General features: G+C 38.1%; 1 protein-coding gene across 1 annotated transcript in view; it reads left to right on the top strand.

Moving 5' to 3' along the window:
• The window catches only part of RNF11 (ring finger protein 11), a 38,823-nt gene extending 32,268 nt beyond the window's left edge, over positions 1 to 6,555 (top strand). The window contains exons 2-3 of the mRNA XM_060140107.1: positions 3,010 to 3,179; positions 4,484 to 6,555. Of these exons, the coding sequence (XP_059996090.1) occupies positions 3,010 to 3,179; positions 4,484 to 4,655 (342 nt within the window). The 3' untranslated portion in view covers positions 4,656 to 6,555. The remainder of the gene's footprint in view (positions 1 to 3,009; positions 3,180 to 4,483) is intronic.
• The last annotated feature ends 7,561 nt before the right edge of the window (positions 6,556 to 14,116 follow it).

Here is a 14,116-nt window from a genome sequence, read left to right as displayed (position 1 = left end):
TTTTTCTAGTGCATAAAAGATTCTCTGAGTTTGACCTACAAACTGAAATTTTTTGTATATATACAGACTTGTTTAAAAGGAAATATTGGTTAAAAAAATAACTTTTTATAAAGCAAAAAATTGCCTGTAGTCACAGTGGTGTAGATATATAGGGCTGAAAGAAAGTTTTCATACTGTGCTAAAGAAATGCAGTTTTTAATTAGTTAATTAATTTTTGGCTGCATTGGGTCTTTGTCGCTGCTCACGGGCTATCTCTAGTTGCAGTGAGCGGGGGCTACTCTTCGTTGCGGTGCACGGGCTTCTAATTGCAGTGGCTTCTCTTGTTGCGGAGCATGGGCTCTAGGTGTGCGGGCTTCAGTAGTTGTGGCACACGGGCTCAGTAGTTGTGGCTCTCAGGCTCTAGAGCACAGGCTCAGTAGTTGTGGCGCATGGGCTTAGTTGCTCCACGGCATGTGGGATCTTCCCAGACCAGAGCTCGAACCCATGTCCCCTGCATTGGCAGGCGGATTCTTAACCACTGTACCACCAGGGAAGTCCTGAAATGCAGTCAGTTTTGTACTTCACTTCCTCTTTGAAAGCTAGAAGAATTGACAGTCTCTTCTCACTTGATGACTGCACTTGTGAAAGCTTTACTGTATTCTGTATAATCGTCCTAATTCTTTTATAGGTAGACACCTATGTAATTAAGCTGAGGCTAGAGGCAGAGTCTGTCAATATTGGGTGGTAGGGAGGAGGATTGGGGAAAGCTTTAGGTCAACAAGCTGCTAGACGAGGTAGGATTTGGACCAAGGGACCTGCAGGGGATACTAGAGGGGATAGCAAGAACAAAGCCAGTAAGATGGACAAGCATGAAACATACGAAACAGCTAATTGGACTGCAGTAATAAACATAGCTCTTCGAATGCAGTGTTAATAGTTATAATAGCTACCATTTATTGAGTTCCTGCCATTCCAAGGTTCACCATCTTTCTCATTTAAGTCTTATAGCAACCATATAAGGTAGGGTAACCCAGATAGGTTAAATCACTTCAACACGGTCACTCTGTTAAGTGGCAGAGAAGTGACTTTAACCCAAGGTTATCTGGATCCAAGAACCATACTTAATAATAAATCTTCTTTGCATGTAATATGAACTAAATAAATATTTGGATGAAGAATATAGGTCTGATAAGCACTCACATGCTTGGTTATTATTTCCTAAATCATGAGCTAGAAGTATGAAAGTAACCATTAATGATTTTATGTGGAAATTCATAAAACATGAAACTTTGAACTACTGACATTTTACCAGAGAATGTAATCTTAATTATTTGATAAAGGATTTACTGTGTTTTGAGATCTTTAATTACAGATTTGTTCTGAATCTCAGAGAAAAGAAATATTTAAAGTCTTAAGTTGAACTGCCTTTGATAAGAAACTCAATAATAACTACTGTCAGAAAAGGGGTTTATAAGAATAAGGCTAATTTAAAGGTACATAATGGTATCTTTAAGAGACATTGTAGTGAAGTGCCTTTTTCCTTGAATTAGATATTTCAGTATTTGAGGCTACTTTATATGTATCTGAGACTTTCCCCTAAAATTTCTCTTTGAAAAGGATATTTATACTTGAGTCCTTATGAAGTCTCTAATTATGGGTACATTCTTAATTATTTTATTTTGAACCCCAGAAGCCATTGGCTCAAAACAGCTTCAACTGATGCTAGTTCTGAATGCTTATGGAGGTTATTTCACAGAATTTTTTTTTTTTAAAGCTTAACACAAATTTAGCAATTATTCCTGGAGGCATAATCTCATACTTGCAAATGTTGGCTGTCATTGTAAATGAGTGCTTAAATTGTAGAAATCATGAGTGATCCTACAGGATGAATGAAAATAACATTTTCTAATGTAATGTGAATAAGGTAGTTGTGATTTAACGTAAATTTTCCCATGAAAACATCATACATGGATTGAAAGTGTTATGGCTCAGTTTATACAGTAGAGATGTTGTCTGAAACACCATATTAGGTGGCTCAAAAATGGTTTTAGCCACAATGAAATCATTAGGTCAGAGATGCACTGTTTCCCTCGTATTCATTGAGGTCTCTTCCCAAATGTCTCATCAGAGAGATTTTTTCTGAGTATCTTACCTAAAGTAGCATTCTCCATCAATCTAGGAACTTTATTTTGTTTACTCTGCACTCCCCATCACCTAGCACATAATAGATACTCAAGTATCTGTTGAAAGACTGTATAGAGTGTGAATAAAATTATCTCATAAATGTGAGTAGGAAATAAAAGCAATACAGTTGACCCTTGAACAACACAGGTTTGGACTGCACGGGTCCACTTATATACAGATTTTTTTTTTCCAACAAATACATACTGCAGTACTGCATGATCCATGGTTGGTTGAGTCCTTGGATATGTATTCCATTTGGAAGGAAGGTGGCCTTATTTGGATTATCATATCTAAATATGTATCCAAAAGCCTAAAAGAAATTTTACAGAAGTTTATTGCAATAATGTCCAGTCTTTCCAAATAAATAATAAATTAATTTTAAGATTGTTGTCTGTATGGAAAGAAAGAATAAGTTTGCAAATAAGAGGAATCTACAGTGGCCAATTCTAATGTAAATAATGATATACTGAGGCCACAGAACTCCATTGTGGCCTACAGAATATTGAATACCGTCCATTTGGTTAATTAATTGGTTACATTGATTTATCTTTTTGTGTATCAGGAATGAATATGTCTGTGTTATATGGTTTTCCTGTAGAAATACTTGAAGTAACATTCCATTCCAGTTTTTCTGTAAAGCTGTGTTTCAGTATCCTTTAAACATAGGTCAGATATGCTAAAGTTAAGGCAGGGTAAAAGAGAATCTCATGCTACTGCATACTTGTCCAGTCTCCTTCTCCCCAAGGCCCCCTCCCCCAGCCAAAAAAGGAAGAAACAAAAGGAAAACACTACCCCAGAAAACAAATTTTTAAAAAATAATTCTTTTCTCCATTAAAAAAAATTTAGGAACAAGTTCCAGTTCCGGTCTATCATCCAACACCTAGCCAGACTCGCCTAGCAACTCAGCTGACTGAAGAGGAACAAATTAGGATAGCTCAAAGAATAGGCCTTATACAGCATCTGCCTAAAGGAGTTTATGACCCTGGAAGAGATGGATCAGAAAAAAAGATCCGGGAGTAAGTTTTAATTTATACATATTTCAAAGATCTATCTTCAGAGATCTGATTTTTAAAAATACTCTCCTGCATTTTGGAAGTCAGATGTTTAATCATTTCTTACAAGGAAATGTTTAGATATAGCAATTAAGAAGAATTTTCATATAAAAATAGCTAAGAAGTAAATGATGGTGTGAATTCTGACCATTTTATATGTTGCCTCTGTCCATTTGGATGACAGTTAATGTCAGTTAAAAATGATTTACCTGTGTAATAACTGTGAACTAGTACTAGCATTGCTGGTGGCCTAATCAGTTGGGAAAGTCATTTGGCAGGATGTCAAGGACCTTTAGATCGAAATCCTTTGAAACAGTTAATTCTAGAGATTTATCCTAAAATATGTGCCTCACTTCAATCCCTAGAGTTTTATGCATAGTCACCATAGTTTTATTTAGTGAAAAATAACAGTAGAGGAATACTGTGGTAGGTTATGTAGCCATTAAAATGGTTTGCTAAGGGTTTTAGTGATATGAGGAAAATCTTATCCATTTCTTAACTTGTAGAATAATTGTACTAAGCCTGATGAGTTAAATATAAGGGAGATTTTGTCCTCAGAGCTCATTATTGTCTGAGAATCCCTAATGAGGACAGCCATTCTCCTTTTAGGTTGAGAATGGTCGTTACCAACACAGACATAAAGTAATTTACTATGTTGTGTTTGGCTGTTTGAGCTGTAGCACCATTTAGGGCTAGTACTTAAGATTATAACCTATCTAGAATATTGACTGCCGAATTGGGTTGCTTCTTGAACCTGTAGAAGAGTGCAGTGAGCTTGAAACTGGGGTTGTTGAAGAGAACTTTAGCCTGTAGCAGCCCAGTAAGTAGGCTGAAATTAGTGGTCTGTATTTACATACACTTATTAAAGTGAAAACTATATGGGCTTACACTAAAAAAGCAGTTCAAATAAAATTAACATGGTTTCCTACGTACTAAAGCTTCACATTCTTCTTAAGGTTTCTTCTGTAATAGCTGTTTTACAAGTAAAATTCTAGCAGTGGACTTGAGCCCTATGTGATACCTTTCTCTTTGCCCTGTTGATTGCTCTCAAACTCTTCAAATTCCCAGGTGATTGAAATAAGAGATTGTGGCTGTATAACACTTATTAAGAAAAAATTCAATCTGGATGCTTAGGTGGTAGGATGACAGGCAAGCCATTTTCATCTGTTCGTATTAACACTGTCTTTGTAATGGGGATTTTAAAGAGTATTCTAGATGGATCACTTCTCTAAAAATGCTTTCTTATTTCTCTCCCTCACCCTCAACAGGTGTGTGATCTGTATGATGGACTTTGTTTATGGGGACCCAATTCGATTTCTGCCGTGCATGCACATCTATCACCTGGACTGTATAGATGACTGGTTGATGAGATCCTTCACGTGCCCCTCCTGCATGGAGCCAGTTGATGCAGCACTGCTTTCATCCTACGAGACTAATTGAGCCAGGGTCTCTCATCTGACTTCAAGTGAACCATCATTTTTGGTGGTTTTGATCTTTTGTCACTGAGCCCAAAGAGCCAGGGATTAGGAATTAAGATCATGCACAAAAGTTTCCTAAAAATTCCTGCATGGCTGCAGGAATTCCTGAATGGCTGCAGATGTTGGGGGAAAAAAGTATGTGATATTTTAGAAACTTAGGGGGAAAAGTAGGAAGGTATTTTTATGTAAAGCCTTGACCCAGTGTTCAAAAATATAATTGTATTTAGATCTTGTTATTGCTCCAGTACATAGGAATTGTGTAAAGTGTTATACAGCAGCTGTATATGTTTAAATTGTGTCTGTTGAAGATTAGGAAAAAGATAGTGGTTGTTTTTCCTAAATGAAATAACTTTCTTCTCCCCCCCCACCCAAATTCTTTTCTCAAGTTGCTGGCATTTGGGTCAAGGTTTTATTAAAAGCTACATTTTATAACACTGGCACAAAAAAAGTAGTTTTAAGCTTGTTTGCACAGTTCTTTTTTTCCATTGGAAATGGAATTCATTGCCTTAGGTCTTTTTAAATAGTGTATTATTATCGTTGGGGCTGGCTCTATGCTTGAAAACCAGTTTATTTATAACCTGTTATAAGTGCTATATCTGTTTGCAGTTAGGAAATGCAGAATTCAAAGTGATCTCCTAGCTTGTAAGCAAACTGAGATGCACTATCCCTTTTCTATAAAAAAATGAGTTAATGTGTCAAGAAACCAACTCTAGTAAAGTGGGGTTTAATATTACCCTTTCTTATGTGTTTCACCTAATTATTTTGGTTGTTAATATGGTGATAATTAAAAGTCAAGGTAAATTTTAAATATTAAGAATTCTGATTTATTGAGCTTGAATTATGCCACCATGCTTATGTAAAAATGAAAGTGGCACCATGGTTAAACTGAGAAAAGTTTCTCAGTTGCAACAATTTTGATTTATTCTTTCCTGTGACCTCCTTCCCTGTTGTCTTGAACATAGCAAAAGGATACTGCATCTCTTCTTATTGTAGTGCTGAGGTTACTGAAGTTATATAAAAACACATCTCTGTTTCTGCTGGAAGGACAGTCCTGCTAGTTGACTGACAATTCTAAGCAGGGAGAATTAAGATAAATGTGTTTCATGTTTTGCACACAAATGCAGAATTTGTATAACCACATGACTTCATAGTTGTGATCTCAAAAAAGAAGGAATTTCTCTTTTATCTTTTTCTTGCAGTTAATATAAGAACACTGAATCTCTAAGCTTCTGAAGTGTTAGAGGTAGAGATGGTCTAGTAAAGATGTAGTTGTAATGTTTTATCCATTTAGCATGTGTTTATTTTTCTTTATGTACTCGAAGGTGACATATTTGTACAACTCAGTGATATTACAGCTAAAAAATCATTCATTAGCAAAAGGAGAAGCAATCTCAACCCAACAAATCAGAAATGTTTCTTTTTATTTTATATTGAGTTGAATATTTGACTTTAACACTTTTCTACATACAAAACACAAGTCTCTTGAAGGGTTCTTCATAATTGCATTATAGAAGAATTTAGTATGTCATAAGCACTTAAAGATTTGACATTCAACTGTAGCAGTATCCATGTTGGTTAATTTTCTTATGAGCCCCATGATGAGTTCGAGAAAAATTGAAAGAAATTAGATTATCAAGTTCTGTTAAATTGTTACATGTATCTTGCTTAAGTTTTTGTTCATTAATTTATATCCAATTACATAAAGCAAATTTGGAGGAAACACCTGAAGTTGTGCAATATTTTCAGCGGTATTACTTTTTTTATCTTTGTGTTTTCTACTTAAACATGATGTCTGTCATCAAGTATTATAGTCACTTTCTTTTTTTCTAGATTGTTAAAATTGGTAAATGAACTTTTTTTTTTAATCATCTTCTATGTTGCTGTTAGTCTTTATTACAAGGCTTCTTTCACAGAAGTTTGGCAGTAATATTGAAGGAACCAGGATTGAGCTGAATGCTTTTTTTTTTTTAAGGTATTTTGTATTCTTTAATTTTGATCTCCACATACCATGTTAAGAACCATCAGTTTTGGCTTTTACCAAGTTAAATAAAGTTATAATACAGTTGTAAAGGGCTAAAGTTAGAATTGATTACATAAGAATATTCTAATCCTTTCTTTAAAACACACATGTATAAATTTAATTACTTAAAAATTTCTAGGTATATATACTTTTGGGGAAGTATTTTTTATGGCTTGGCATTTAATACCATCTAATCATAAATTTAGAAGCTTGATAGCTTCTAAATTTTCTTAAGCCAAATAATAGGTACAACATATTTGGATTTGGGCAAGATATGTTCAGGCTTGGCTGTAGGATTTGAGATGTCTGGAAAGCCTGACCAGGAAAAAATAAAAGAATCTTACTCTTTTAAATGTAAACCGAACAATTTGAAATACTTTCAGATACTTGTAGTTTGGTTCACACAAACCTTTTAAATGCTATGAGTGTTCTTTATAAGACATCTCAGGTATTAGAAGACTCTCCAACTACTTTCGGTTGTCTGTGTAATATAAAACAGAATATAGTGAGCATTGAGGTAACAAATTTTCTGTGAACAAAGCTCCTTCTTAAGGAAGCATGCATTTTAAAAAAAGAATAACAATAAAGGAGTCCAAAGCAGAACTGCCTATGGTCCTGAGACTGAAAATGGCAAACAGGAAAGAAGGTAAGTTTCTTTGGCATAGTTCGGAAATGTAGGCAATTGGTGGCCATGTTTGCTTACAAAGGCATTGGCTAGCAATCAGTTTCTCAGAGTCAGCTGATGACACTTGCATGTTAAACGCATCAGAGCTAATCAGCTAATTTTTTAAGCCTTTAATTTTGAAATTGGTGGACATGAGAAAAGGTGGATTTTGGTTAGTATCTCCTGAAGTAATACTAAATTTACCCACCTGAATTTAAAGATCATCTATTCTTTTACTGGGTATGGAAAAAGTTAGTGAAGATAGTTTGTAACCCCTCCTTCTCTACCCTATCTAGCTCCCCTGTTCTAGTCTTACACTCAACTAGACTTCCCTAAGACACAGGCCTGGTTCAGATGTCTCCATCATGTGAGGCATGGGAATGAGAGCCATCAGTGTCCTATGCAGTCTTATTCTGACTGCATTATATTATTCCTTTTGAGAACATAGCTGAATTCCTTATAATTTCTTCCCCCTTGGTCCCACTTTCTAAGTATTTTGCCATTATTAAATTAAAAAGTGTGGAGTAAAAATGTCCAACTATGAAAATTTCCATCTTTGCATTTAATGTCATTACTGATTGACCCACTGTTAGGTGATTTACCTAAGAGCTACCAAGAAGTGGTCTCTGAAAGAATTTTTTCTCAGTTCTGTATTGTCAGAATAGGTGTTTGCTTATGGCCAGGCAGTGAGTGGTTTAATGCTCATAATTCAGATTTAGAGAGGACTTTAGTTTGTAGTAATTCAAGTGAAACATAAGGGTTTAATGGGAGGAGTAACTGTAAATGCTTGATTACATTATATAAAACACCTTAAAACTACTTTTTCTGAGTGGTTTGAAAGATGTAGTAAGTTCATTTTATATATTTAGAGAAAGTTAGCTGGACTATTTGTTAGTTCTCTCTTCACATAAAGTACTGTTTTTAACTAGAGAAAAATAACATCTTTTTTTTTAAGCTCCTAAGAGTTACATTGTAACACATTAACGTTTATATTAAAATGACATATAGAAGTTAGTAAATGGATGAGGCACATGTATCTGGGGAATATTAATTTAAATATACTTTGTAATCCTTTTTCTGAGAGCCTCTGGTTCTAAAAACAGCAGTGCTGGGTGATTATTTATTCAGCTATTGATTGTCCTGATACAAGTATCCAGACTTTGCTTTTCCATTTATCCTTTGGCTGTTTCCTTGCTCTTTAGCATGGATGAAAATCCAGATGAATCCCTTTACAGCCCATTTCCTGATCCATAAAATTTTTGTTAGAGGCTTCAGTAAAATTTTACAAAAGGGGTTTGGATTTATCTGCACATCTTAATTGTTCACATTGTTCTTGTTTGCCTTATCATGCTAAGCAATGGTCATTAGCCCAGGATAATAACTGGATCCATCTAATTAATGTTACTGATAGACTGAAACCATCTACCATTTCATACATTTTTTATGGAAACTTTAAGAGATACTAACTTTCTTTTACATTTTTGTTTTTTGAGAAAACTAACTGTCCACTGGAAGATTTAGTCATCTTTGGATGCTTTCCACAGCAAGTTTGGTTTTCTCTGCGTATGAATGAAGCAGCATTATCAATAAGGTACAGATTTTAGGCATTTAAAACTGATTGTGATCAAAGGATGAGCAGTGCCTGTTTACTTTGAATACATTCTTATCAGTGTGTAACAGCAGTGCTTATCGACTAGATTTCTTCATGCGGAGAAAATGAAGTTGAAAAAGGTAACTGAGGGTTTACTCCAAGAGTCTGGTCATAGTGATGAATGCTTATGAGAAGATGTGGTTGGCTAAGCAAGTGATGGACCCAGCTTTTCTCTGGGGGGCCATATAATAGTTAATCTAGTCATTCAGGATCCAAAAGCAAGTCTTAGGTGTTGAGTGAATTGGGAAGCCTGGACTGTGCTATCAGATTGGCTTCCAGCACTATCCATACCAGAGGTATGGGGATAAGCTACATTCTGCCAATTCCAGGATCACAGCCTGTCTTCGGCTTTGAGCTAGTGCAGAATAATGATCTTCTTTCCATGACGGTAGCTGAACTCAAGCAGACAGGTAAGTTAATGGCTACAATTTTAGGGTATGCAGTGAAGGGAAGTTGTTTTTCACAAACCATTTGTCCTCATGGCCCTTGACAATCACTGTCCATGATGTTATTTTGATATGAGGAATAATAACCATTCTTCTTTTCAGTAGTGAGATGGGTGCTAATGGCGTTGTCAGGTTGGTCATTTTTGCAAGCCTTGTTCTCAGGATTATTTATTTCTGAAACTTTGCGTTAATGGCATTGAAGATACCTTTGAAGTAAGAGATCATGTTTATGGGTTTGGATTTTTGATAAACTGCGTTGCTGATTTCTCATGAAGAGTAAAGAACAAGAAATGCCAACTCACATTGACTCTTAGAGCCTGATTATCACTTAGCAGCATATTGAAAGTTTTTTTTCCCCGTAAGTGTGGTAGCTGGTGCAGGGAAGAGGAGGTATTTTAATGGCAATTCTCATGAAGCAGAAGCAATTGGTGCTGTTGGCCTTTGCCATGGCACTGGCCTCCCAGCTTCCATGTTTAACCCTGTATAGTACATTCTTCACACAGCAGTTAAAATAGTTTTGAGTAAACTGGATGATGTCTTTCATCTGCGTAGAACTTTTAATTGCTTCCCATTGTGTGGAGAATAAAATCCAAGCTTCTTAATGGAGACAGCAGACTTTCTGCCTCTCTCCTTTCATAGTACTCTACTTTCTAGACTTTTTTGTGTGCTTTCTAAAATGGCAAGCTCTTTCCTGTCTCAGATCTTTTGTAGTTCCATCCTGTAGTTCACTTCCCCAGATTGTTTGATGGCTGGTTTCTTACCCTCTGGACCAACAGCCCCTGTTTATTTACTCCATGGCTCTAATTTGTTTACTTTCATGAGAGCAGGACATTTAGGTGCTCAACAGATATTTATTAAGTGAAGGGAAGGAGAAAGCAGGGAGGAAGAGAAGCCCTAAGGAATCTGAGCATTTCTGATGGAGTGGGAGCCACCATCAAGGAGGTTCCCATGGAGAATTGGGGCCTTATAAAGATCACTGAGGGTTGCAAGGAGAAGGACAAAGGCAAAGCTCTTCCTGAATGAGCAGCTTTCTAATAAGCCTTGTCTCTAACCAGTACTGCCCTCATCCTCCCCTTCACCTGAGAATGTTGGCAGGTCATAGTTCCTGTATGTCAACTTTTGAAAGAAAGGACATATTGGATACATGTTTTTGTCTGCCCAGTACCCCATCTTTTTTAGTAATAACTCCCAACCGAGCATGTAATCCAAGATAGACCCATTGTAGTACCTCACTCCCTTTCCAAGGCAGTGGTTCTCAGGCTTCAGTGTGCATCAGATCCACTTGGAGGACTTGTTCAGGTGGTTCGGCCTCACCCCTGCATCAGGGGGAGGGGGGGCTGATAATTTGCATTTCCAACAAATTCCCTGATATCTAATGCTGATCTGGGGAACCACTGGCCTAAGGGATGGACATTCAAGCCAAGTCAGACTAATCAGGGTCCTTATCTGGGGATTTTTCATACTGGAGGTAGGAAAAGGAGCCCTTTTCTTGTCACAGAGCTGTAAGGACGTAAGGTCTGAACTGCCACACAGAGAAGTCAGTCCAAGAGAATAAATCTAACACGAGCAAAGCCAAGAGATGGAGAAGGCCTGATGGATGCACTAGAGCCAGTGATTCAGTCATCCCCTAGGCCAAACTCACCACTGCCTTCCCACAGTATGTGTGGGCCAATACATTTACCTTCTTAATATACTAAGGACTGTGCGAGGCTATTTGCTTAGTTGATTTCTTTTTATTCTCAGCAGTCCTGTGAAGCAGTTGGCATTGGCCCCATTTTATAGAAGAGTAAACTGATTCTCAAAGCAGAATAATTTGAATTCAGTCTGTACTTTTATCCACTATTATCCCATGTAATTAATATAATTTAAAGTTGCTATTTTTAGTAAATCAGGCTTTTATGAATTTGCTCACCACCTCTTTTCCATAGATAGTTGTCTGAAAGTCACCTTTAGCCCAAGGGTGACAGATTTCTGGCCCATGGACCACTTTGACCCACAGGTGTGAAATGTTTGGCCAGCCAGCACTCTTAGGTGCTTAAACTTAAAATTCTAAGAGTGCCTTCAGCATCGTATGCTTCCTAGTTTGTCAGTGTTCCTACCTCTTATTGCCTTACACCAAACCTCTTCTAGCATATGGTTTGGACTCAAGCCTCAGTCCAGGCCTGAGCCTCTGCATCTGTTCACTACCCATCTCTGGAGTAGCTGACTGGAACTCTACCTCTCCAGCTGGGGATTAGATCATGCCTTTTCCTTCAACATCCTGATGATTTTATGAGCAATATGGTTGCTTAAGGATTGCCTTTGTCCAAGATAGACCCTGTCCCTACCTCATGATGCCAAGTGCCACAGGGGAACCGTGCCACACAGGCATATGCTCCATGTGCTCCACGCCAGGGATTTCTAGTGTGTGAGTTACCAGCCAGTAGCTTTTCCATACTTAACAGTGGCCCAAGAGTCAATGTAAGTCAGATCCGACTTTAAGCTGATAATTTGAAAGCTTGACCAGCAGTTCAGGAAAGCATGAGCTTTAGAGTTCAGCTGCCTGACTTCAAATATTCTGATGCATAATAGCTGTGTGGTCTTAAGGCAAGTTATTTAACCTATGTCTCAGTTTTCTCATCTGTAAAATGGCAATAATAGCTCCACTTCAAATGTAAAGTACTTAGAATCACAACTGGTAAATAGCACTTAATATTAGCTAGTATTATTCCACCGAGGGCATATGGTATCTGGTGTTATGAAGTGTTTGTTCAGGACATGAAGAAAAACAAAACCATCCTATCCAGTCATCTGTGAGGTGTTAGCTGTGATGTGTCTGATTAAACTTGAACGTCAGCTTTTAGAAGTCCATAGTGACCTTCTGTAATTGCATGTCTTACCAAAGTAAGGGCTCTATTATATTTTGTCACTTGAGAGCTGACTAGACAGTAGAAGCAACTCAAAGATTGCTTACTTCGAAATGGATTTTTCAGATCCCTAAATGAGGCTCCTTGTTTGTGGACTGACTTACCCTGTTAGACAGTGATGAACTTTGTACCAGATTTCCACAGAGCTGTGCTAATCCAGGAAGAAAGGCACTTTCCAACCTTGGAAAGCTGCATGTGAGGGCGAGGGTGAGAAGTTCCCATTTGCTGCTTGGTTTTCAGAATCCAGGCACCTGTCACTTATTACTGAATTAGTGTGATGGTGCTAAGGACATAAGAAAACTGTTAAAAAGGCACACTGTTGGGCTTTAAATTTGAAGCAGAGAAGAAGACTGTTGTCCACTCCCTATCATCTTAGAAGAGATAAACTTGGGAGTAACTCCAGAGAAAAGTGTCTTTGGATTTTATTCCCTCATCGAATGATTGCAGCACTCAGCAGGCTGGGGCTTTTTAAAATCCTCCTGATGCTCCCTTCAGTTGCTGGGAATCTCCCACCTGGACCTCAGCCTAGTGTTTGGTTGGCGTTGGCCTTTTAGGGTCCTGGCTTTGCTGTCAGGTCGTGGCTTTTTTTGCTGTGAATGACGACAGCTGTCTTGGAAACACTCCCATTCTGACTTGAAAGATAAGGAATAGGGAATCCTGCCAACATATGGGAGAGCTGATAGGGACCAGCACAGTGCTGGAAGCTACCCTGCCAGTCCAAGGCCTGGGACCAGTGAGAGGCAGAGGTAGCCTTTCTGTTGCCAAGAGCCTATTCAGAGCACGTTACACAGTTGCTGCTTCCTAACAACTGAGTTCCTCTGTGTGGCACAGGATTCAGACTTTCCCCAAATGAGGATTATTTGCTCTCTGGGTGTCCTGGGAGGAAGGCGATCATCACTTCTGGTAAGCAGCCTGGTGGCACAAGGCTTTGACAAAAGGTAGGAAGGTATATATCTGTTGCCTCTTTTTGGAGATGAAAGCCCAGAAACAGACTTGACCAGACAGAATCAGAACTGTTGACAGCAGCAAAGAGCCTTAATCTAGTCCAAATTACTAATTTTTAGAGGGTCCATGACTTTCCCAAGGTCACTCTGAAAGGCAGTAGCAAAACAAGGACTAGAATTCAGGTCTCCTTATTTCTAGGCCAAGACTCTCCTCACCTGATCAGGTGCCGCTCCAGGGCAGATGTGCTGGAAAGGTCTGCAGTGTTAGAGAAGCAGTGACCAGAAACGGCTCAAGACGCAATGAGAAGCCCATGACAGAATTTTCACCTTCAGAGGCCTCTGCACAAGGATATGGTGGTGTCAGACACCCAGCATTTTCACCTTCACATACATTTTTTGTTTGTTTTTGGCCATGCCACTCGGCTTGCGGGATCTTAGTTCCCCCACCAGGGACTGAACCTGGGCCACGGCAGTAAAAGTACTGAGTCCTAACCACTGGACCACCAGGGAACTCCCTCACATACATGTTTTTGATGGACTAACTCAAGCTGCAGGTAGGAATAAAGGAGACAGAACTCATAGCCAGACTGCAGCCAGAGGTAAAGGTGACAGAGGCTAATTAATGAAGCCCAGCAGGAAATAGCAACAACTAGGAAACCATCCTGGCATAAAAATTTAAAAATAAAAGCACCTAAGATGAACATTGAGATGAAAGTGTTTTGCAAACGGCAGTTTTGTGAATTATATGTTTGGTATCCTGTGACCGGCGCTGCTTTTATACTGTAATAGGTA

The sequence above is a fragment of the Lagenorhynchus albirostris genome, chromosome 2, assembly GCF_949774975.1.
Source record: "Lagenorhynchus albirostris chromosome 2, mLagAlb1.1, whole genome shotgun sequence".
NCBI lineage: Eukaryota > Metazoa > Chordata > Mammalia > Artiodactyla > Delphinidae > Lagenorhynchus > Lagenorhynchus albirostris.
Note: the sequence above shows the minus strand (reverse complement) of the source record. Positions and strands in the feature narration are given on the sequence as shown.